This window comes from Pelmatolapia mariae, linkage group LG3_W (genome assembly GCF_036321145.2).
Source record: "Pelmatolapia mariae isolate MD_Pm_ZW linkage group LG3_W, Pm_UMD_F_2, whole genome shotgun sequence".
Classification (NCBI taxonomy): domain Eukaryota; kingdom Metazoa; phylum Chordata; class Actinopteri; order Cichliformes; family Cichlidae; genus Pelmatolapia; species Pelmatolapia mariae.
The window spans coordinates 35,229,487-35,255,073 of NC_086229.1; the positions used below are offsets into that span (position 1 = coordinate 35,229,487).

At 41.1% G+C, this 25,587-nt stretch overlaps 1 protein-coding gene across 1 annotated transcript in view; it reads right to left on the minus strand.

The window, feature by feature from the left end:
* The window catches only part of LOC134622284 (NACHT, LRR and PYD domains-containing protein 12-like), a 1,346,881-nt gene that overhangs the window by 978,363 nt on the left and 342,931 nt on the right, over positions 1–25,587 (minus strand). Inside the window, exons 13-14 of the mRNA XM_063467996.1 lie at positions 12,768–12,944; positions 9,254–9,427 (exon numbers count right to left, since the gene is read on the minus strand). Of these exons, the coding sequence (XP_063324066.1) occupies positions 9,254–9,427; positions 12,768–12,944 (351 nt within the window). The remainder of the gene's footprint in view (positions 1–9,253; positions 9,428–12,767; positions 12,945–25,587) is intronic.

Genomic DNA, 25,587 nt, shown 5'->3' on the forward strand with positions numbered 1-25,587 from the left:
GTCAATTATTGATGATTTTTCAGGCTTCCTGATAATCAGTGTGAGCACAGCCGAGATGTTTTTCTGATGAGCAAACCATGTGGCCAAACACTTTAAGAGACAGACTGGGATTGTACCATTATTCGAAAGAAGATGCTCCACAGATAGCAAGTGTAGTCTATGGAACGTGTTAGGAAAGAGTGAAAACACAAAATGACCAGCATCTGGCTGCATTTCCGCGATATTGGAGACCACAAAGCTGAGTGCAACATTTATATAGGATATATATATGAGAAGCTGAGAGTAGAACTGATAAAATTAGGAGCTGTCTAAAGTGATACCCATTTTTATTTTCACCCATTTTCCATTGTGGAGGACAAACGGTTTCAAACTTGTCCAGAACTTAAACCTCACATGTGCTCTTCCTAATGGCATTAAATAGGGCTTTTGTGAAAACACTGAATAAAAACAGCTGCCTTTAAAAAGACCAAAAGTACAATTCAGTACTGAATATGACATAAAATAAGCTATATACAAAGTGTGATTGAATGGCAGAGGCCCAGAAATGTGTGCATGTAGCACAGAGTCACGGCGCGGTGTCTGAATGAGTCTGAAGCCATGAATCCATTTATAATTAAAATTTATAACTCTTAACTCATTTGATCCGCGACTTACCACAAGCAACCGGAAGTAGAAGTTTTGGACTTTTAACCCTCTGAATCCAGGGTATAATTGGCCGTTTTTGACTACTTTTGACTTTACCTCTATATTTCACCTTTAAAATATGTTTTTCTTGCCTTGTTTGGTATCATTATTTACAGCACAACCTCAAATATCTGAAATTTTAGTTTTTTTTTCATTTTGGTATACTATATAAGCCCAGTTGATCTAAATTCAGACAAAAAATTCAAAATCCGAGTAGAAAAAAGTTATATTTTTTACTGTAAAACCCACAAACATGTTTAACGAATCATTTTCATAACTTGAAATGCAAATAGAAATTGTACATTTCTAAAAGTTATGCACGAGTTTTGCAAACAACAAAGTTATATGGTACTATTTACCTAAAAATGCAGCCAAGGGCTCAGGCGTTTTTTATATAACCATTTAAATCTATTTACAGAACAATCAGGTGTGCTGCATCAAATAAAAAGGCACAAAAATTATTTGTGCAACAGGAGGTGCATGAGTCCAGTTTTCTATGTGGGGACAGCGTTTACATTGGAATCTGCCTTTGACGGCTTTTTTAGATCAAATATGAAATTCAGCAGTATAACTGACACACAATACAAAACAATAACTACACAACAAACTAACTACCTCTCGTGGGTGTCACTCCTAAAAACTTCCCCTTCTCCCTAAACAACCAAATGTCACATGTTGCCATATCATTTTTTGATTGGCTGGCATGGTAAACTCTAACACCAATAGGGAAGGGGTATTTTTTCTTTTCCTTTTTTCACTCGCAAGCGGAGAGTGTTTGCTAGCGCTGTCTGTAGAAAACGCAGTTTTTACCGTTCTTCCCGCTGTAAACACCACTGTTTTGTTCAGAAACAAACATGGCGTGTATTTTTTAATCATAACTCGAATCGACACAATTCAAAAACTGGTATATAGTTTGAAGTCCGCACTTTCGACCCTAGTTGAAATGGAAACTCTGAGTCGCTGCATCTTGTAGCTGTGTTGTCTTAATTGGTCATGTGATTTTAACCCTCTGGAGTCCAGCGACCCCAGAGGGTTAACTGTATTTTCTTAAGTTTTACAACTTTTCTTGGTGTTAAAAACCTCCTTATGGCCATTCACACTATACAAAATAATTAAGCAATAAACATTTAACCTGTTGAACCCTAATGTCTCTAGTACCAGGCGTGAGGGTGAACATCTGGTTTAATGGGATGTATCACCAAATCTCTTATTTAAATATAGACATGTGTGGTATCTATAGAAATCTCAGAATCTCAGCTAAAAGTTCACAAAACCATCTCAACAACCACCAAACAGCTAAAACAGCAAGTGAACCGATTCCACAAAAAAGATGTAAACACAAAGTGCGGACCCCCATGTTCACCTGTATTTCAAACGTTAAGCGTTGTTTTGGACTTTCATTTGCCGCTGGTTCAGTGAATTTTGGTTGGACAGTGATGTAACTTGCAGTCTCAGAATCTGTGAGAAGTCTGCTTTGGAGTCACCTCTGCAAACTCATCACTATTTTCACCATCACGTTTCTACTTAGACAATAACAAAAGAGCAAGTAGCTCCCCAGGAACTACTTCCCCTTTTAGAACTTTTCAACTTGGCTGTCTGGGCTGTCTGAGTGGTGTCCCAGAAACGATGTGGGCTTCATAGATAATTGGAAAACCTTCTGGAGGAAACCTGGTCTTGTTAGGAGAGACGGCATCCATCCCACTTTGGATGGAGCAGCTCTCATTTCTAGAAATATGGACCAATTTATTAAACCCCCCAAAATATGACTATCCAGAGTTGGGACCAGGAAGCAGAGTTGCAGTCTTACACGCCTCTCTGCAGCTTCTCTCCTCCTGCTACCCCCCCCCAAAAAAAAAAAACCCATCTCCATTGAGACTGTGTCAGCTCCCAAACAGACAAAAAACAAACCAAAAACCAGCAATAAAAAACTTAAACATAAAAAATCAAAAAGAAAGAACAATACAGAATCCACATCTGAACCAAAGAGTAAAACAGTGAAATGTGGATTATTAAATATTAGGTCTCTCTCCTCCAAGTCTCTATTAGTACATGACTTAATAATTGACCAACAAATCGATTTATTCTGCCTTACAGAAACCTGGTTGCAGCAGGATGATTATGTTAGTTTAAATGAATCAACACCCCCGAGTCATTCTAACTACCAGAAACCTTGAAGCACAGGCCGAGGGGGAGGTGTGGCAGCAATTTTTCACACCAGTCTATTAATTAACAAAAGACCAAGACAGACTTTTAATTAATTTGAAAGCCTGATGCTTAGCCTTGTCCAACCCAGCTGTAAAACTCAGAAACCAGTGTTACTTGTTATCATCTATCGTCCAACTGGGCCTTACACAGAGTTTCTTTCTGATTTCTCAGACTTTTTATCTGATTTAGTGCTCAGCTCAGATAAAATAATTATTGTGGGTGATTTTAACATCCATGTAGATGCTAAAAATGACAGCCTCAACATTGCATTTAATCTGTTATTAGACTCAGGGCTCTAGACTAACTATTTGACATGGGCGCACCGGTACGCCTAACTTAAAAAATTTAGGCGTACCGGCACAAAAGTTAGGCGTACCGGCACAAAAGTTAGGCGCACTCAAATTTTTCAACCGCTTCGCTTAACACCGCAGTTTTACATGTGCACCTTCTTTGGGGGGAGGTCCATACAGACAATATTCATTTCTAAATTATTAACTAACAATGTTGTGCTTAAAGTGCTTTGTCAATATTGTAGAAAATGTTAAATGTTAATCATCATCTTGGCCTCCTCTGACGACCTGTTTGCTGTTGCATGCTGCTGAAAGGCAGTGGGGAGAGGGGACACTTGGGCAGTGCATTTATTGCAGCATGAAGTGTGTTTTCTGGATACACTGCTGCTTTTTCAGCATTCAAAGATTGATGGCACTGTGTCAGAGCACTGGCTATGAATTTCAGACGGATCAGGCCTTAACTTAACAAAAAAGTTATCAATAGTTCTTTTCATCTTTTCTTATTACCCACAGCTACATCCACTTCTGTCAGGCCTAGGCTGCTCACTAGGGCTGGGTATCATCACTGATTTCTATAATCCATTCGATTCCGGTTCTCAAAGTCCTGATTCGATTCAATTTAGCCTCAGACAGTCAGAAATATTATAATTCTGATCATTTATCAGTATTGACACTTGTGAGACTTCATCAGAATTGTGAACATCACAGCAGATGCCTTTGTGTAAAAGTAACTGAGAATAAAACACAGAAAAACATGAAGGAGATTTTCCTGGTCTGGCGTTGTATAGCAGATAACCTTAAAAATATTCTGCAATATTCTGCAATTTTGCATAATTTTAAGAAGTTTAAATTTCTTCAGTATTGAACAGCAGAAATTAGGCTTTCTTGTCGGACGTCATTTACATGAAAAAAGAAAAAGACAGCGCTGTAAACAACGGTAGACTGGTGGGTAATAAGCGAATGAATAATCCAGAAAACAGAGATTTGAGACGGGAAACTGTTCTTGAAGTACACACAGGGAGCTGTGTAGGAAGTGTAATTTTTATCGTGGGGAAGCAAAACAGCAAAAGTCAGAGGGAATTCATGACGACATTGATCAAATGTGAAGCGCAGTTTGCTGCTTCTTTTTGGCTCGGCGAATTTTGGTTGGAGAGACAAAACCTGCAGCTCAGAATCAGCGCAAAAAACCGTAAACACAGCGCGGACCCGACGCATCAGAATCGCTAAGCTCCGACAGCGTGTCCGTCTGCGGGCCGTCCGGTGAGAAAGCCGAGAAAGACAAAGCTGATTCTGATGCGTCGGGTCGCTCTGTGTTTACGTCTTTGTGTGGAATCCGTTAATGAATTGATATCGCCTTATTAAAGCTACTCACCTCCCTCTTCTACCTGCACTTTCCACTGGACCACGGCCAATCAGAGAGGTCCCGCCCCTGACTATCTCTGATTGGTTTAGTCCACGATAGGGGCATAATGTGTGTCTGCTGTTGACAACATGGAGAGTTGCAGAGATTTTTTTTTGTTACCCAAACAGGTGCGACCAAATGTTGGTAACAGTTGGTCGCACCAGTGCGACCAAATGTTTTTTTTAGTCGCACCACGGAAAAATTTGGTCGCATTTGCGACCATATTGGTCGCAGTCTAGAGCCCTGAGACTCAATTGGATTCTCTCAAAATGTAAAAGAACCCACCCACCACTTTAATCACACTCTAGATCTTGTTTTAACATACAGTTGTGGTCAAAAGTTTACATACACTTGTAAAGAATATAATATAATGGCTCCTCCGAGTGTCCCGTTATTTCTAAAACTCTGATTTTTCTCTGATAGAGTGATTGGAACAGATACTTCTTTGTCACAAAAAACATTCATGAACTTTGGTTCTTTTATGACTTTATCATGGGTTAACAGAAAAAAGTGATCACATCTGCTGGGTCAAAAATATCCATATATACAGCAGTGCTAATATTTGGTTACATGTCCCTTAGCCATTTGCACTTCAATTAGGCGCTTTTGGTAGCCATCCACAAGCTTCTGGCAAGCTTCTGGTTGAATCTTTGACCACTCCTCTTGACAGAATTGGTGAAGTTCAGTTAAATTTGATGGCTTTCTGACATGGACTTGTTTCTTCAGCACTGTCCACATGTTTTCAATGGGGTTTAAGTCAGGACTTTGGGAAGGCCATTCTAAAACCCTTATTCTAGCCTGATTTAGCCATTCCTTTACCACTTTTGATGTGTGTTTGGGGTCATTGTCCTGTTGGAACACCCAACTGCGCCCAAGACCCAACCTTCGTGCTGATGATTTTAGGTTATGTTGAAGAATGTGAAGGTAATCCTCCTTCTTCATTATCCCATTTACTCTCTGTAAAGCACCAGTTCCATTGGCAGCAAAACAGCCCCACAGCATAATATTCCCACCACCATGCTTGATTGTAGGCATGGTGTTCTTGGGGTTAAAAGCTTCACCTTTTCTCCTCCAAACATATTGCTGGGCATTGTGGCCAAAAAGCTCGATTTTTGTTTCGTCTGACCACAGAACTTTCCTCCAGAAGGTCTTATCTTTGTCCATGTGATCAGCAGCAAACTTCAGTTGAGCCTTAAGGTGCCGCTTTTGGAGCAAGGGCTTCCTTCTTGCACGGCAGCCTCTCAGTCCATGGAGATGCAAAACACGTTTGACTGTGGACAATGACACCTGTGTTCCAGCAGCTTCTAATTCTTGGCAGATCTGCTTTTTGGTGTATCTTGGTTCACTCTTTACCCTCCTGACCAATTTTCTCTCAGCAGCAGGTGATAGCTTGCGTTTTCTTCCTGATCTTGGCAGTGATGAAACAGTGCCATGCACTTTATACTTACAAACAATTGTTTGCACTGTTGTTCTTGGGACCTGCAGCTGCTTTGAAATGGCCCCAAGTGACTTCCCTGACTTGTTCAAATCAGTAATTCGCTTTTTCAGATCCATGCTGAGCTCCTTTGACTTTCCCATTGTAGCGTTTGTGGGCGTTTGTATCCAATGAGCCCTATTTAACTGGCCTAAGAGAAGTCACCAGCTGTAGTCACTCATAATCACTCACAAGAAGTTAAGAGGCCATGCTATGAAGCTCAGTTCACTGACAACTTTCTAAGTCACCAAAATTGCTAATTCATGTTGCTGTATGTATATTTTTGACCCAGCAAATGTGATCACTTTTTTCTGTTAACCCATAATAAAGTCATAAAAGAACCAAACTTCATGAATGTGTTTTGTGACAAAGAAGTATCTGTTCCAATCACTCTATCAGAGAAAAATCAGAGTTTTAGAAATAACGGGACACTCAGTAGAGCCATTATATTATATTTTTTACAAGTGTATGTAAACTTCTGACCACAACTGTATGGCATAGAAACTGAACATTTAACAGTGTTTCCTGAAAACCCTCTGCTGTCTGATCATTTCCTGATAACATTTACATTTACAATTGTAAATGTAAATGTCTGGAGAACTCAAAACTGGATTATAGATTATATTGAGTTCCCTCCCCAGACGCCTTAATGCCCACTCACATCCTGGGCCATCTGACCTCAGGAATTCACATGACAATGTGGGGCCAGGTTTCACAATGGGCACACCCGAAACCCTGGCTGATTAGGTCCCACACCCGCTTTCACACCTTGGCTCATGTGAATAGAGGATCACCAGGGGGTCCTTTGTCCCTCTTTGGGGGGATACTCCCACTGGGTTTAAATCTGGGACTCCCGGCCATTTGACCTTAGAACTGAAGAAGCTTCTCGGATGAGAGGTGAAACGTCTTCAAGCAACTTAAAGAAGTCCAGACGCTTTTCTTTCCAAGCTCCTTAGACTACGATGACCTGGATGACTGAGAACCTTCACAGACATGTAATGAGAATATTTAATTTTGTTTTTGTCAGGAAACTGAGCACTTATGCAGAGCAACATGTGGAGAGAATCAGAGGAGAAGAGATGAAGAGAGAACAGCAATAAAAGTACAATGAATTGTTCAGTGTGCTTGTGGTATTAAAAAAATGTGTCATTTTTTAAGTTTTCAGTGTTTAGAAGAACTGATGATTACATGATAACAACCACAGGCCAGGTCAAGATGGCACTGTAACAGTTACACCCAGAAATATTTCAGAAATGTGGTCAGTTTCTGCTGCAGTGTATTCAGTATTGAACAAAGTGACTATTGACAATCACTTAATAGTTTTATACATTTTTCAGACATCAGCAGTCATGACTTCTTTTGTTTACTTTAGTGTTTTTTATTTTAGTTGTTCACACTGGATTTGTGTTAACTAGAATAAACATTTAAAAAGTAAAGGTATGATCACATATTTAATTACAGAGCCTTGTTAGAGGATTTGACTACTGTCAGGAGCCTCACAAGATGTTCTTACTCAGATCATCTATTTCTACTTAAATTTCTTTCTGGGAAAAATTGGGATTACTTCGAAAACAGGAAGTATTTTCCCCAATAAGCTAAAATCAGGTCCAAGCAGAGGATGAGCTGAATAAAGGACACTCAAGGCTGACTTGGAAAGTAATGAAGTCCATGGTGGGGATGCAGAACAAGGACAAAAGATGACTGTGATGCTGAATCAGCAGAAGACTTGGACTCATTTGATTACAGCTTTGATGTCATTGATTTTAAAGAAGAGCTTTGTGATTGTAGCAAAGGGCTGGTAGCTCTGAGAGTCCCACTGATGAGGTGTTTGTGTGGAAATCTCTTAGTGGGACCAAAGAGAGAAAAAGCCCTGGTCCTGATGCTGTGGGAGGGAAATGATTTAAGTGTGCTGTGAGGAACTGACTGGGAGGCTTTCACACATTTTCCAGTCCTCCTTGGAACAACAGGAAGTTCCCAGCATATGGAAACAAAGGTTAAGTTTCCTATGGCCCTCAGTGATGATGGTGCTGTGGCCCCACCACCTCCACCTCTTTGTAAAGGAACTAACTGTAGTCTGAAGCTTCAAATGGAACTAAGACTTCCTCCACTAGGTGGCAGTGTCTGATGAGAAAGTATTAGTGGAACTGGCCTGGAGTCAGAAACAGGAAAATGCAGGATTTGGGCTCAAATGGGGAAAAGTGGTTCGCACTAGTGCCTTAAAGCAAGAAGGTTGTAGGTTGAAGCTTGTTGGCCTTTCTGTGGAGGTTGGATGTTCTCCCACAGTCCAATGAAATGCTGCTTAGGTTCAATGGTGCTTCTAAATTGGCTGCAGGTGTGGATGTGAGAGAGTGCTTCTCTGTTGGCCCTGTGATGGACTGCTCACCTGTGCACGTGGACCACGCCTCTTGCCCTATGACAGCTAGGGCACAGGCTGCAGCCCTGTGAGCCTAAGCTGAATAAACAGTTATCAAAAATGATTCATAGATGGCCTGAATTTCCCCAGTTAGCAGTTTGGTAGATAGCTATGACATGCTTATCCCATCCGGTAGCTGTATTCTAACTGTACGCTGATCCCTGCTGAGCCAAAGCACTTTTTAATATACAAATACAACCTTTAATAGAAACCCATTAGTCAGCATCTTATTAGCCTGCTGTTAGCTTCTTTCCACAGAAACCTGAAAGAAACTAACAGAGTTGATGAAGAATAAAGAGAAATGTGCTGATTTAAAGCCTTTGAAGTGCTTCAGATGATCTCTATCCACTTCTGCCCACTCATTCATTCATGTAAGCTTCTAATGCAGCTTTGATCTTCACAGTCTGCTTCATGAAACTCATTCTAACCCTGAATGTCAGAGTGTTCCTCTTTCTCTTTCCCATCATTCATGCTGGCAGTGGAGGAGATTTGGATGTTGGACTGTGTTTTGGATGATGTGTGTATGTTTGTGTTGGACTGCTGTCTGTAAAGCAAATGCACATTTTGGTTTGGATTTCAGTGTCACACAGACTTTAAGGTGGAATGAAGAGTTGGAGAGTTTCACAGTGAATTATCCAGTAGAGGATTCTTCTTCTTCTTTGAAGACTTTACCATGAAGATCCTCAGTGTGGATCAGTAAAATATTAGCCTGATGTCTGCAGTTTAGTGTCAGCACAACTTTCACATCATATTCATCTCAGCACAACTAAAACATGCTGACTGACCTCAGAGTTTCAAGTCCACATCCTGGACTCTCCAGGAAACCACACAGATGCTGTACTCCTGAGTCCTGCAGGTTGTTGTTACTCAGGTCCAACTCTCTCAGATGGGAGGGATTGGACTTCAGCGCTGCTCCCAGATAATCACAGCTTTTTGATGACAAACCACATTTCCTCAATCTGTATAAAGAATGAAAGATGTAAGTTTTTTAGACAAAGTGTGAGCTTGAAATGATTCAGTGTTTCATCATCTGTTCAGAGCTGAAGAAGGTTCAGAATGTAGAAGTTTAGAAAATGGAAACTCCTAACAGCTGAAGCCAACAGGAAGCACCTTCAAACAGGAAACTGTTCAGAGTTTTCAGACTATATGTCCTGATGCAGCCAGTTTGATTTTGGAGATTTGAATCTCTGTTCTGTGACTAAGTCCTTGAATCATTTCTTCCAGTTGGTCCAACAAGACAAAGTATTGGACATGTGTTGTGGCTCCATTAGGGGAGCTTCTACATGTGATGTGATGGCCCCTCTGGGTCTGTCAGATCACAGCACTGAAGAGAGCTCAAACTGGGCACACAGTTGTTCCAGGCTGGACCAAAGACTATACTGGAACTGAGGGACTGCTTTGACTCCACCCACTGGGACTTTTTAGAGGCTCATGTTCTCACTTAGATCATCTATTTCTACTGACATTTCTTTCTGGGAAAAATGGAGATTACTTTGAAAACAGGAACTATTTAACTAGCAGGTGCATTGAGAGGTGCAGTGTGATCAGTGAACGTTGAGTGTGTGTGGGGGGGTGATATTGCACATTGGGTGGGGGGGGGGTGCTGTTGGAACTATACTATATAAGGTTATAATAAATACAGTTTAAAGAGGTAGGGGTGTTGGTTGCAATGAAGTAGGAACAGAAATATGATTTATAAATAAGGTGTAATGTCCATGAGTGTTGGCAGTGCAGTTATTCTCCAATCAGGGTGGAGGTAGGGCATGTTTGACAGCCTGTGGGTAAAAACTTCTGTTGAGTCTGTTTGTCTTTGACCTGATGGCCCTGTAGCGTTTACCAGAGGGAAGGGGGGGAAAAGTATGTGTCCAGGGTGTGAGGGGTCTTTGATGATGATGCTGGCTTCCTGCTGAAGGCTGCCAGTATAGATGTCTCTGAGGGGGTTAGTGAAGTGCCGATTGCCCGCTCTGCTGCCCTCACCACCCGCTGCAGTTTCCTCTTGTCCTCCGCGGTGCAGCCACTGAACCAGAGTGTGCAGCAGTAAGTCAGAAGGCTCTCGATGATGGAGCGGTAGAAGTTTACTAGCAGTCTTTGGGGTAGTTGGGCCTGACGTAGTTTCCTGAGGAAGTACAGCCTTTGTTGTGCTTTCCCTACCTGGTGGGAGATGTTTGTGGACCAGGTAAGGTCGGCCGAGATGTGGACTCCGAGGAACTTGAAGCTCTCCACCCTTTCTACCTTCTCCATCAATGTAGAGGGTGGAGTGCTCAGATGGCTTTGTTCTGCTGAAGTCGATTATCATGTCCTTGGTCTTGGCTGTGTTCAGATGCAGGTTGTTGTGGTCACACCATTGCTTCAGATGCTGAACCTCCTCTCTGTAGCTGAATCATCGTTGTTGTCCATCAGTCCTATGACGGTGGTGTCATCAGCACATTTATAATGGTGTTACTGGTGTGGATTGGAGAACAGTCATGGGTGAAAAGTGAGTATAAGAGGGGACTGAGGACACACGTTCAGAGTGAGGGTGGAGGAGGTGTGGCTCCCATTCTGACGTTCTGGGGTGTATTGCTCAGGAAGTCCAGTTTTCAGCTGCACAGTGAGCTGCTGAGTCCTACAGGGCTCTAGACTAACTTTTTGACATGGGCACACCGGTGCGCCTACCTTTAAAAATTTAGGCCTACCGGCACAAAAGTTAGGCGCACTCTAATTTTTCAACCGCATCGCTTAACACCGCAGTTTTACATGTGCACTTTCTTTGGGGGGAAGTCCATACAGACAATATTCATTTCTAAATTATTAACTAACAAACTTGTGCTTAAAGTGCTTTGTCAATATTGTAGAAAATGTTAAATGTTAATCATCATCTTGGCTCCTCTGACGACCTGTTTGCTGCTGCCTGCTGCTGAAAGGCAGTGGGGAGAGGGGACACTTGGGCAGTGCATTTATTGCAGCATATAATGTGTTTTCTGGATACACTGCTGCTTTTTCATGACGACATTGATCAAATATGAAGCGCAGTTTGCTGCTTCTTTTGCTGCTGGCTCGGCGAATTTTGGTTGGAGAGAGACAAAACCTGGAGCTCTGAATCTAGCGCAAAAAAGACGTAAACACAGAGCGGACCCGACGCATCAGAATCACTAAGCTCCGACAGCGTGTCCGTGTTCGGGCCGTGGGGTGAGAAAGCTGAGAAAGACAAAGCCGATTCTGATGTGCCGGGTCCGCTCTGTGTTTACGTCTTTGTGTGGAATCTGTTAATGAATTGATATCGCCTTATTCAAGCTACTCACCTCTCTCTTCCACCTGCACTTTCAACTGGACCACGGCCAATCAGAGAGGTCCCGGCCCTGACTATCTCTGATTGGTTTAGTCCACGATAGGGGCATAATGTGTGTCTGTTGTTGACCACATGGACAGTTGCAGAGATTTTTTTTTTTTGTTACCCGAAAATATTTGGTCGCATTTGGTCACATTGGACTCTCCAGGAAACCACACAGATGCTTCACTCTAGAGCCCTGCCCTAAGTTGCTTAGTTTATTAACCAGTTTGTGGGGTTGAACTGTATTGAAGGCAGAGCTGAAGTCCAGAAACAGCATTCTCACATAGGTGTTACTACTGTCAAGGTGTGTGAGGGCTGTGTGAAGAGCTGTTATTATGGCGTCCCCTCTGTCGACCTGTTTGCCGTGTATGCAAACTGGTGTGGATCAAGGTCTGCAGGGATGGCAGCTTTAATGTGTGACATGATGAGCTGTTCATAACATTTGGCAATTATGGGTGTTAAAGCAAATGGACGATAGTAATTGAAGCTTAAGTGCTTCAGATGATCTCTGTCCACTCATTCATTCATGTAAGCTTCTAATGCAGCTTTGATCTTCACAGTCTGCTTAATGAAACTCATTCTAACCCTGAATGTCAGAGTGTTCCTCCTTCTCTTATCCAGCATTCATGCTGGCAGTGGAGGAGATTTGGATGTTGGACTGTGTTTTGAATGATGTGTGTATGTTTGTGTTGGACTGCTGTCTGTAAAGCAAATGCACATTTTGGTTTGGATTTCAGTGTCACACAGACTTCAAGGTGGAATGAAGAGTTGGAGAGTTTCACAGTGAATTATCCTATGGAGGATTCTTCTTCTTCTTTGAAGATTTGAAATGTGAACATTGTTCTGCTGCAGTCAGAAGAAGAAAACAGACTTTACCATGAAGATCCTCAGTGTGGATCAGTATAATATCAGCCTGATGTCTGCAGTTTAGTGTCAACACAACTTTCACACCATACTCATCTCAGCACAACTAAAACATGCTGACTGACCTCAGAGTTTCAAGTCCACATCCTGGACTTTTCAGGAAACCACACAGATGCTTCACTCCTGAATCCTGCAGCTTGTTGTTGTTACTCAGGTCCAGCTCTCTCAGATGGTAGGGGTTGGACTTCAGAGCTGTTACCAGATAATCACAGCTGACCTCTGACAAACCACATTCCATCAATCTGTATAAAGAATGAAAAATGTAGGTTTATCAGACAAAGTGTGAGCTTGAAATCACTCAGTGTTTCATAATCTGTTCAGAGCTGAAGAAGGTTCAGAATGTAGAAGTTTAGAAAATGGAAACTCCAAAAAGCTGAAGCCAACAGGAAGCAGCTTCAAACAAACACAACAAGAGAAAAAACTCTGAATGTTTCACATTAAAGTTGTACATTTCTAACAAGAGTATTTTAATGATTGCGTCACTGATGACGATCTTCTGATCAGTAGATAAACTGAAGCTCTAAAGGGCTCAGCCTTTAGCTCCAAGAAACAAAGCTGATCATGGAGACCCACCGGATCAGCTGATCTGTGGACAGCACCAGCATCTTTAACTAAGTCTGAGAGGTGGGCAGTCTTTAGAAGCCTTCTCTGAAATGTTTCCCACGGTTAGACAAACTTTCACAGTTTATTCATAAAGGACATCTCTTGTGGAGTCCATCTGTGCACACACAGTACTACCAAACTCATCTCATACTGAGAACACACAATTTGTATGAAGCTTTGACTGTTTTTCATGTTAGCTATTTAACATTTCTCCAGTCTGAGTCAAAGAGCGACACATGACGTGACAGAAGCTGCAGTGATGGTGGTGGAGCAGCATTGATGATGCTGTAGAACAGGGGTGTCGAACTTCAGGCCTCGAGGGCCGGTGTCCTGCAGGTTTTAGATCTCACCTTGGGTCAACACACCTGAATCAAATGATTAGTTCATTACCAGGCCTCTGGAGAACTTAAAGACATGTTGATGAGGTAATTTAGCCATTTAAATCAGCTGTGTTAGATCAAGGACACATCTAAAACCTGTAGGCCACCCGCACTCGAGGCCTGGATTTCGACACCTGTGCTGTAGAACAACAGGAACACAGGGATATCAGACTGTTAGTGGGTTTAGTCATTCCTGCTTCACTGTTTGTCCTTCATATTGAAGTAATCTGCTGAGAGCTCACACTGGTCTCTGTAGAAACGATGTCAGTCTGACTCGTCACCTGTTTGGAGGCATGTTTGATGTTTTCTCTTCTGGAAACTCTCAGTATCAAGTATGGAATATGCAAAGGAGACAGGCTTTAACGACCTGTTTCTGTAGCTGCCACCATCATTCTACATGTTTCTACATCAGCTTATGAAATCCTTTGTTTGCTGTTAAAGTCCTTATTTATTACTCTTCACCTGCTTCACTGTCACAGTGTTTAGCTCTAGAGAGGAGCTGTGTCTGTGTGGGCGGGGCGTAGGCAAACAGATGAAGGCAAAGAGTTTTATAATACAACCTTTAAACAGCTAATGAAGCGATATAATATCAAGCATTTCTCAACAGCAAGCGAGGTTAAATGCCATATTGTTGAGAGATTCAATCGTAGCTTCAAGGGTAGAATGTGGAAGTACTTAACATCAGCCAACTCCCGGAGATATGTAGATGTCATACCAGATCTCACACAAGCATATAACAATGCCTATCACAGGTCTATCCAAATGGCTCCAGCAGAGGTGAATAAGGATAATGAGAAGTCAGTCTTTAATGCGCTGTACAAAACGAGACCTCAGAGGGAACTGCATTTTAAATTTAATATTGGTGAGACTGTACGAATATCAAAACTGAGAGGAGTGTTTCGAAAAGCATACGAGCAGACTTACACCGATGAGATTTTCACAGTCAAGGAGCATATAGGGAGATAGCCCCCAGTGTACAGACAGATATAGCAGGAGAGGTATTGAAAGGGACATTTTATGAGCCTGAGATACAACGTGTGGTTGTTGATGAAAATAAAACATTTAAAATTGAAAACATATTGGCTAGAAAAAAAGTGGGTCGGAAAAAGCAGGTGCTAGTGAAATGGCTAGGATGGCCCGCCAGCTTTAATTCATGGATTCCAGAAAAAGACATCGTAGAGGCGTGATTATGTCATGTTTCGGCTGTGTGGCAGGCAGGGAGAGGACCCAAACGCAAACTCGTAGACACAAGGGATGAACTCAAAACCACAGCTTTATTTGCTGGTTGGGAAAAGCATACAAAAGTAACCTAAACTAAACTGGAAAATCACAAACTAAACTCACAGAGAGACACAGGGAGATCCACACAGCATGAGGGAGAACGCGACACTGACACAGGGAAACACAGGGCTAAAATACACAGGGAAGTAACGAGGGGAATGAGACACAGAAGGGGAGCACAGCTGGGAGAAATCAGAACTGATGAGACGAGGGAGCAAAGTAGAATACACTCACAAGAAACATGAACCTTCAAAGTAAAACAGGAAGTAGCACAGACACGAAGTACACTAGGGGAGACAGAGCAACTAAGAAACACAGAGAACAACAACAAAGAGACACAGAGGGCAACTACTAAATACTCAGAACTAAAGAGAATACAAGAAAGCCAACCTAAGACACTGGACTAAAGAATAAGCTGGGGGAACAAATGGAACTAAGATCATAATACAAAAACTCAGACACAAGAAACTAAAAACACTGGGTCACCGACCCAGGACCATGACAGATTAACTCAGATGACGCAGCTCTACACACATTCATTCAGCACTGTGCAGATACTGAGAAAGCATGAATAAAAAGAACAACAATGCAGGCTTCTATGTAAGCCTCTTCTCGAATGCTTCAGCACATGTTTACCCAGGTAATAAGATACCTGTTTTTTCAAGAAAAACTTACTTAATGGAATCGACCTGTAGCTGAATGCGCTCTAAAGACGAATTTGCTCTCATGACAGCGGATGCCAATGCGTACAGAATTAAAATTGTCTCAGCCAGTCTCTTTGTCAAGAAAGTTAGTGTATCACGGAGCGTCAGACTTGCACACAGCAAGGCATTGGACCATGCAAACGCAAAATATGCTATAGACAGAGTATCTTTAAAGACTTTCTCCATACAAGCTGGGGCACGAATATCAACAAATGACAATTTATTTATGGGCAGGATACTTAAATTTGTCATCATTGCATTCATAGACAACGAAGCATACATTGGCTCCTACCAGCGTAATCCATTTCAGCTGACGAAGGACATTCAGGGAATGTGTCGTTAATTAAAACTGGGAACATGAGATTGGAAACCCGTTTCAGAAATCCACTACCCCGTACAGTGAACCTCTTGTACTATTCTGTATTTGATTCAGTCATTGAAATATCTAACATGAGACAGGTGCTCTTGGACAACTATTGAGACAAAAACGGTCATGAACACTATAGAACTATCAGCCGTGATCGGCAGCGTTATCAATAAAAACACATTTCCTAGGTGTGTTACCCTATGATCACCTAACCACAGGGCGGCTTCAAAGACTCCCTGCTATGGCTATTGTAAAAACCAACCCAGCAGAGGATTGGGAGAATGTCATGTGGTCAGATGAAACCAAAGTAGAACTTTTTGGTATAAACTCAACTCGTCGTGTTTGGAGGACGAAGAATACTGAGTTGCATCCCAAGAACACCATACCTACTGTGAAGCATGGGGGTGGAAACATCATGCTATGGGGCTGTTTTTCTGCCAAGGGGACAGGACGACTGATCCGTGTTAAGGACAGAATGAATGGGGCCATGTATCGTGAGATTTTGAGCCAAAACCTCCTTCCATCAGTGAGAACTTTGAAGATGAAACGCGGCTGGGTTTTCCAACATGACAATGATCCAAAACACACCGCCCGGGCAACAAAAGAGTGGCTCCGTAAGAAGCATTTGAAAGTCCTGGAGTGGCCTAGCCAGTCTCCAGACCTCAACCCCATAGAAAATCTGTGGCGGGAGTTGAAAGTCCGTGTTGCTCGGCGACAGCCCCAAAACATCACTGCTCTCGAGAAGATCTGCATGGAGGAATGGGCCAAAATACCAGCTACCGTGTGTGCAAACCTGGTAAAGACCTATAGTAAACGTTTGACCTCTGTTATTGCCAACAAAGGTTATGTTACAAAGTATTGAGTTGTATTTTTGTTATTGACCAAATACTTATTTGCCACCCTGATTTACGAATAAATTCTTTACAAATCCTACCATGTGTATTCATGGATTTTTTTTTCACATTCTGTCTCTCACAGTTGACGTGTACCTCTGGTGCAAATTACTGACCTCTGTCATCATTTTAAGTGGGGGAACTTGCACAATCGGTGGCTGACTAAATACTTTTTTGCCCCACTGTATATATATATATATATATATATATATATATATATATACACTGACCAACCTGTGCACAGCCTGGATTGATTACAAGAAGGCCTATGACTCAATGCCCCACAGCTGGATACTGGAATGCCTAGAATTGTACAAGATCAACAGGACCCTAAGAGCCTTCATCAGGATCTCAATGGGGATGTGGCGTACAACACTAGAGGCCATCTCTTTCCTGCAGTATATTGCAAGTAAACCTGACAAGTTTGGGATCAAGTTTTGGGTGGCCTGCGACCTAAAATCCAAGTACATTTGCAATGTCCTCCCATATCTTGGCAAGGACCCCAATCGTCCCAGTGGGGAGAGACTGTCTGAAAATGTAGTGATGAGGCTGATGGAACCATTCCTAGACAAGGGCAGAAATGTTACCACGGACAATTTCTTCACATCGCTTTCACTTGCGCAAAAACTTCTTAGACGGAAAACCACCATCCTCGGCACAGTCAGCAAGATTCGCCGGGAAATTCCTCAATCCGCTAGATACACAAATCGCAATGAATTCACCACTCAGGTAGGCTGCAGGTCTTTTGTGGTTCTATGTTTATGTGTTTCATTGTGTGTAAAAGTGCTATGGAAATAACAATTTATCTTATTTCTTAGGTGTTTTCAACCTCTGCTGCCACGCTGACGGCGTATGCGGCCAAACGGAAGAAGACAGTCTATATTCTTAGCAGCATGCACAGCGTGGTTCAGACTGATAACACCACCAAAAGGAAGCCAAACACTGTCACCCTTTACAACACCACAAAGTGTGGCGTGGATGTGATGGACCAGATGGTGCGGGAGTACACGGTCCTATAACATGATTGACATGGCAGCACTGAATGCACATGTGCTGTATCAAGCATGCACCGGGACGCAGGAAAGACGGGTGGACTTCCTGGTGGAGTTTGCAAGAGAGTTGACTAACTCTCATATGGCTGGGAAGAAGGCAAGAAAAGAACAGTTGCTTCGGACACAACCCTCCACACCTAGCCCTGGAAAAAGAGCCACGTGTCAGGTCAAACACAAATGCAAGAACAATCATGCCACTGTGCGATGTGTTCACTGCTACAGATACACATGTGGTAAATGCAGACTACAGATACCATGGCAGTGCCAGGATTCTGAGTGATTGAAATGTACTCACTCACTTTTTATTATTATCTGTAAATATGTGTACAAATGGTTGTTTTTGTAGAAATATTTTTTGGGTTTTTTGTACTGTTTTTATCACTAAATCTTTTGGAGATTTATTTTCCTGGATGATTGAGAATGCATCAAGACGAACACAAAATGAAGTTCACAGCTTTTAGCAGTTCCCCCTCCCCACACACAAACAAAGAGGCAGTTTGCAGTTAGAAATTCGCAATCATTCACACACCCCCACTCCCCTCCACAATTGTCAGGTAACGACCCAATTTACATATGAATTGATGCTAACAGACTAGCCAAGTTAGCTTCCACTTGGCTGACAGAGGGTTAGAAAAGCCTGGGACTTCTAGTGTTAACAAGACTGGCTACGGATACCGACTACGGAACGGAGCGGTTGTCAGCCACCTCCTGTACATGGATGACATCAAGCTGTATGCCAAGAGTGAACGAGACATCGATTCACTGATACACACTACCAGGCTATACAGCAATGACATTGGATGTCATTCGGACTGGAGAAGTGTAGTCGGATGGTAACAAAGAGAGGGAAGGTAGTCAGAACTGAGGGAATTGAACTACCAGAAGGCAACATTGCAGACATAGAGGACAGCTACAAGTACCTGGGGATCCCGCAAGCGAATGGGAACCATGAAGAGGCCGCTAGGAAAGCTGCAATTACCAAGTACCTGCAGAGGGTCAGGCAAGTCCTGAGGAGTCAGCTGAACTGTAAGGACAAGATCCGGGCCATCAATACCTACGCCCTGCCCGTGATCAGGTACCCTGCTGGGGCAATAGGCTGGCCAAAGGAGGAGATAGCAGCCACTGACATAAAGACAAGAAAGCTCCTGACCATGCATGGAGGGTTTCACCCAAAGTCCAGCACCCTGAGGCTGTACGCTAAGCGGAAGGAAGGGGGCTGGGGACGGGTGAGTGTCAGCACCACAGTCCAGAATGAGACAAGAAACATCCGCGAATACATCACGAAGATGGCCCCAACTGACAGCGTGCTCAGTGAATACCTCAGGCAGCAGAAACCCAAGAAAGAGGAGGAAGGCGAGGAACCATCATGGAAGGACAGGCCCCTGCACGGTATGTACCACCGGCAGATAGAGGACGTGGCTGATATCCAGAAATCCTACCAGTGGCTGGACAAAGCTGGACTGAAAGACAGCACAGTGGCACTAATAATGGCAGCACAGGAACAAGCTCTGAGTACAAGATCCATAGAGGCTGGGGTCTATCACACCAGGCAAGACCCCAGGTGCAGGCTGTGTAAGGATGCCCCAGAGACAATCCAGCACATAACAGCAGGGTGCAAAATGCTAGCAGGCAGGGCATACATGGAACGCCATAACCAAGTGGCCGGCATAGTGTACAGGAACATCTTTGACCCGAGGTCAAAATGGGAGATGCCCCCAAGGGTGATGGAGAATGACCGAGCTAAGATCCTGTGGGACTTCCAGATACAGACGGACAAAATGGTGGTGGCTAACCAACCGGACATAGTGGTGGTAGACAAACAGAAGAAGATGGCTGTAGTGATCGACGTAGCGGTTCCGAATGACAGCAATATCAGGAAGAAGGAACACGAGAAGCTGGAGGAGATATACCAAGGGCTCAGGGAAGAGCTCGAGAGGATGTGGAGGGTGAAGGTCCCGGGAACAACATCGGAGATCTGTGTCCAGAAGAGCGCAGTCCTGGGAACAGCTAAGATACTGCGCAGGACCCTCAAGCTTACAGGCCTCTGGTAGAGGACCCGAGCTTGAAGGATAAACCGCCCGCAGGGGCGAGGTGGGTGTTTTTTTAATATATATAAACACACACACACACACACACACACACACACATATATATACATATATATATATATATATATATATATATATACACACACATATACATATATACACAGCGAGACAATAAATGAAGAAGCAAATCATGCTTTCAATTTCGATTTAGCGCAACAAACTTGGAGTTCGGTGTATGAAGAGTCAGATGTGGACAAGGCTTATGAAAATTTCCTAGAAATATTCACTGTACAATAAACATTGTCCTGTAAACGAACACAGGACAAAGAAAAAACAGATAAAAAGTCCTTGGCTCACAAAAGGAATTATCAATGCTTGCAAAAAGAAAAACAATCTGTATAAACAGTTCATCAAAGTGAAAACAAAAGAAGTGGAACAAAGATATAAAGCATATAGAAATAAATTGACTGATAATATAAGAACGAGTAAACAACTTTATTATAGAAGAAGATTATAAGAAAATAAAAACAATATAAAAGGAACTTGGGATGTGTTAAATAACTTAATTAAACAAGGATTTTCTGGAACATCATATCCTGAATATTTCATTGATGCAAATGGTGAAAATCACAACATGAGTAATATTGTTGATGGATTCAATAATTTTTTATAAATGTTGGCCCTGAACTAGCAGCGGACATACCATGTCAACAAGATGAAAAAATCAGTAATATAAAATCAAATCCCTTTTCACTGTTCCTCTCAGCTACAGATGAGCAAGAAGTAATAAATATCACATTAAAATGTAAAAGTAAGTCTTCAATGGATTATCATGATATAAATATGTTTGTAGTTAAACAGGTTATTCTGAATATTGCTACTCCCTTAACATATGTCTGTAATTTATCATTTCAGTCTGGTTGTTATCCAAAAAAAATGAAAATTGCGAAAGTAATACCACTATACAAAAGCAATGACAAAGACAGTTTTACCAATTATAGGCCTATTTCTCTACTGCCACAATTCTCTAAAATTTTAGAAAAACTTTTTAATTCAAGATTAGAAAAATTCCTTGAAAAACATCAAATAATAAATGTTGGTCAGTATGGTTTCAGAACGCAAAGAACCACTTCAATGGTGACAATTGAGGCAGTAGAAGAAATTACTAATGCAATGGATAAAAATAAATATGCAGTTGGTATTTTTGTTGATCTCAAAAAGGCCTTCGACACAATCAATCACTCAATTTTATTGGATAAATTGGAAAGATATGGTATTCGAGGGAAAGCTGGTAACTGGTTAAAAAGTTACCTAACGGGTCGGGAACAATATGTTAGCATAGGGCATTACCATTCAGAGAAACTTGGTATTACATGTGGTGTTCCCCAAGGGTCAGTGTTGGGACCAAAACTTTTCAATGTTTACATAAATGATATTTTTGATGTTTCTCAAGTACTTAAACTCATACTGTTCGCAGATGATACAAACATATTTTTCAGTAGCGATGATTATACTGATCTTGTAATGACCGTAAACAGGGAGCTAAACTTAATTAAAAAATGGATGGATATAAATAAATTATCATTAAACATAAATAAAACTAAAGCAATGTTTTTTGGCAATTTAAAATATAATATAGAATTACCAATTATCATTGAAGGTGTACCAATTGATAATGTGAGTGAAAACAAATTTTTGGGAGTCGTAATTGATAACAAAATTTCATGGAAACCCCACGTCAGACACATAAAAACCAAAATTTCCAGAAACCTCTCAGTTTTGAACAAAGTGAAACCATACCTCGATAAAGATGCACTTCGTACTCTGTACTGTACCCTGGTTCTTCCATATCTTACATATTGTGTGGAAGTGTAGGGAAACACATATAAAAACACAACTAATCCATTAGTCACAGTACAGAAACGAGCGCTACGCATTATTCACAAGGTTGGTTATCTAGATCATACTCACAAACTCTTTCTTCAGGCAAAGTTACTTAAATTCCAAGATCTGGTTAATTAGAATACATCCATAATCTTATACAAAGCCTTTAATAAACTTCTACCTGTAAATTTACAATCTATATTTGAAATTCGAGAAAGGGCTTATAATGTGAGAGGCTTCGGAGAATTCAAATTATATATATCTATATATATATATATATATGTGTGTGTGTGTGTGTGTGTGTGTGTGTGTGTATATATATATATATATATATATATATATATATATATACATATATGTATTCACAACATACTTTGTTTAAACAGAAATACAAAAATCAAACATTAACCAGTAATAAAAGACATAAAATATTTAAAAGTAATAAAAGAAAACAAAACAAAACAATTTAGCAACAATAAGTGAAAAAGAAATTACAGTAGAAAAACACCAAACAGCAAATATTTTTAGCCGAAAACAATTTCAGCTGCAATAAAAAAAAGTCTGAATTCAAAAATCAAACCACTCTACAGGACCCCCCTCTAATTTGTTTTTTTATTCTTTATTTTTTTTAGTGTACTATGTCGCAGCGGTTCGCCACTGGTGTTCTTTTTTGGTGTGTGTTTTAAAAAACCAGGGTCTTCAGCCAGGGTGTGACTGGTTTTATACATGGCGACGGTCTTACATATGCCCGTGTTAGATATGGCTGATAACAGTAGGTTTAAATCTGAGACAGCGTTTAAAAACTCTGTCCAGCCGATAGGTCTCAAACCCTCAGAAGGTGTGTGTGTGGTTGTGACGGCTTTAATTAGATCATAAATGTGTGAACTAGGGATGGTGTGTTAATCAACAACAATTTCGCCTTTGTCGTTGTAAAAGATCAAGTCTGGCGAAAGGGTCACCGCTGATAGAATAAGTTCTGCATTCCTCATACTCCTTTTAGGTATGTGTGTTAAAACATTCTCCACAACAAGATCCCTCACCCCTGCATCACCATGAACAGGCGATGTGTCCGCCGACTGGGGCTGCACATCCCTATTAAATTGTTCAGGTAGTGATAAAGACAATACGTTCTTTTCAAGGGCACCTTGTCTCACAAGCGTAAGGTATCTATGGAGATTATCGCTGTACTTTTTAGCTTTCTCATGCACATCTATGTCAGAATCTTGTAACATCTCCTTGTCCAACTCATTCTGAGCCTGTTGTCTGATGCTGCTGGTGTGCTGCTGCTGCTGCTGTTGCTTTATTAAGTCCAACTGGTGTTGGAATACCAAAAACATATTTTGCACATGTTCCATTTTCACCTGTTTGCTATCAGACTGGTTATGAAAGGGATTGCAGCCCCTAATAACGGTAGTAAAAACCCTCCAGATTGGTTGTCTTTCTCTTTTTCAAAGTTTTGATCTTTTTGTTAGCAATCAGTCTGATTATTGTTTTTTTCTTTTTTAGCTGTTTGTACTTCTGATTGGTCAGTGGAATGTTACCATGCAATACGTTAAAGACTATCTCACACAATGCATTGATAAAATCTAAGTTTGAATTACTAATAATAACTCTGCGTAGAGTAGGAGGAGCCCTGTATATCATCTCCAACAGAGACAGATTCCTCTGCATGCGCGATGACATCCTTTCACCTCTTTGCTGATTTTTGTTTTGGAATGTAAACAACCGGAGGGTCTGATAGTAAATTTGTTCTGAGTCTTAACTGGTCCGGGGTCTTAGCTTTATAGTCTATTAAAAGATACCCATATGTTGTGGATGTGGCATCATTAAACGATTCTATAAAACATTTAGTATTACCAGGAAACATTTGCCTACCTAAAAGCATAACCTGATATTTATCTCTCAGATTTTTAAACAATATTAGGTAGTTAGTGTTCAAGGAAATGGTTCTACTGGATTTTCCTTGAATAAACAAATTCTGAACTAGATATATACACAACTCAAATTTCTATGATGCACATAGGATAGATACTTTGTACATACATAGATACTTTGTGAACACATTTTGTACTTCTAAATTGTTAGCGGCATCATTCATTACATCGTCTATAATTAACAAATTGTTCTTGTCTGTAGGCAGAAGGTTGTCATCAGCAAGAGATTTGGGTATACCGTTAACAAAGTTTATGTCTCTTATCTTAAGAAGCTGGTCATATAGTGGCTGCTAGCATGAGTATACAGTGGCTTGCAAAAGTATTCGCTTTTCCACTTGGAACTTTTCCACATTTTGTCACATTACAGCCACAAACATGAATCAATTTTATTGGAATTCCACGTGAAAGACCAACACAAAGTGGTGTACACGTGAGAAGTGGAACGAAAATCATACATGATTCCAAACATTTTTTACAAATAAATAACTGCAAAGTGGGGTGTGCGTAATTATTCAGCCCCCTGAGTCAATACTTTGTCGAACCACCTTTCCCAATTTTTAAATAAAATGATCGCATCAACCTACCCAACCTACATCAATCTACCCAGTAGATGCGTAAAAAGTAGTTAAATTAAAACTAGTGGTTTTATTAAATGAAACGCTTGTGAACTGTCATGAAGGCTGAAATTACCCATTCAGAAGAAATTCGCATTTGTGCTGTTTTTAAAATCAAATGTTTGCATCGCTGTCTGTTGAGACATTGTCAGAATCATAAAATTAGTGTGATTAAAACACAATTAGTAACACTTTTGACTAGATGTAAATAAAAAGCACCTCCGCTTTGTTAAGGTGCACTGCGAAGCAAAACGCCTTCCACTCCGCCCGCAAAACAAAGAATTGCTCTTAAGGATGCTTATGTCTGCATAATTGAATGTTGAGACATACCAAAGTGATAAAAATAGTTTAATTAAAAACCCTATGGTTTGTTTAAATTAAAACCCAGTTAAAAACACATGAACTCATATAACCCCTCTGACGCCCTGTGTGTTTCCACACATGAACTTGCATGCGCACAAGCACAAAACCGGTCAAACCGGTTGTCTTGTACTAGTGCCATCTTATTACTACTTGTGCAGCTTCTCCGGGTAAGTCAAAAATTTAAAAAGAGAAATGAATGAACTTACCAGGTTTCCCGATCTCTTCACATATCTTCCTCCAAGCTCGGTCCTTTGCATTCCTGTCTCGGTACAGAAAGCAGCTGGTGTCGTACAGCTCCGGTTTGCTACGGCGTTGATTAGCCTTTCCTCCATATTGAATGAAGTATGAAGAGCTTTGGCTGGATCTGCCCCCTTGACCTAGGTCAGAGCTACATCACCAAACACGCGTTTGACGCGTTTTCGTGACGCAAATCTGCTTCTCAATTTTCGTGGGACTCGCAATCGCGATTCTCCATTGACTTTACATGTAAACCAGACGCTTTGGTCAGGTCTATCGCGTTCGGTGTGAACACACCGTTAGAACTGTGAGGAAGAACTGTACACAGTTAAGATAAGATAAGATAAGATGACCTTTATTAGTCCCACACGTGGGAAATTTGTTTTGTCACAGCAGGAAGTGGACAGAGCAAAAGATATATAACAAAATTAGAATACAATAAGAATAGAATAGAATAGAATAGAATAGAATAAAATACTATATACAGTAGAATAAATAGAATAAAATATACATAGGATAAAAATA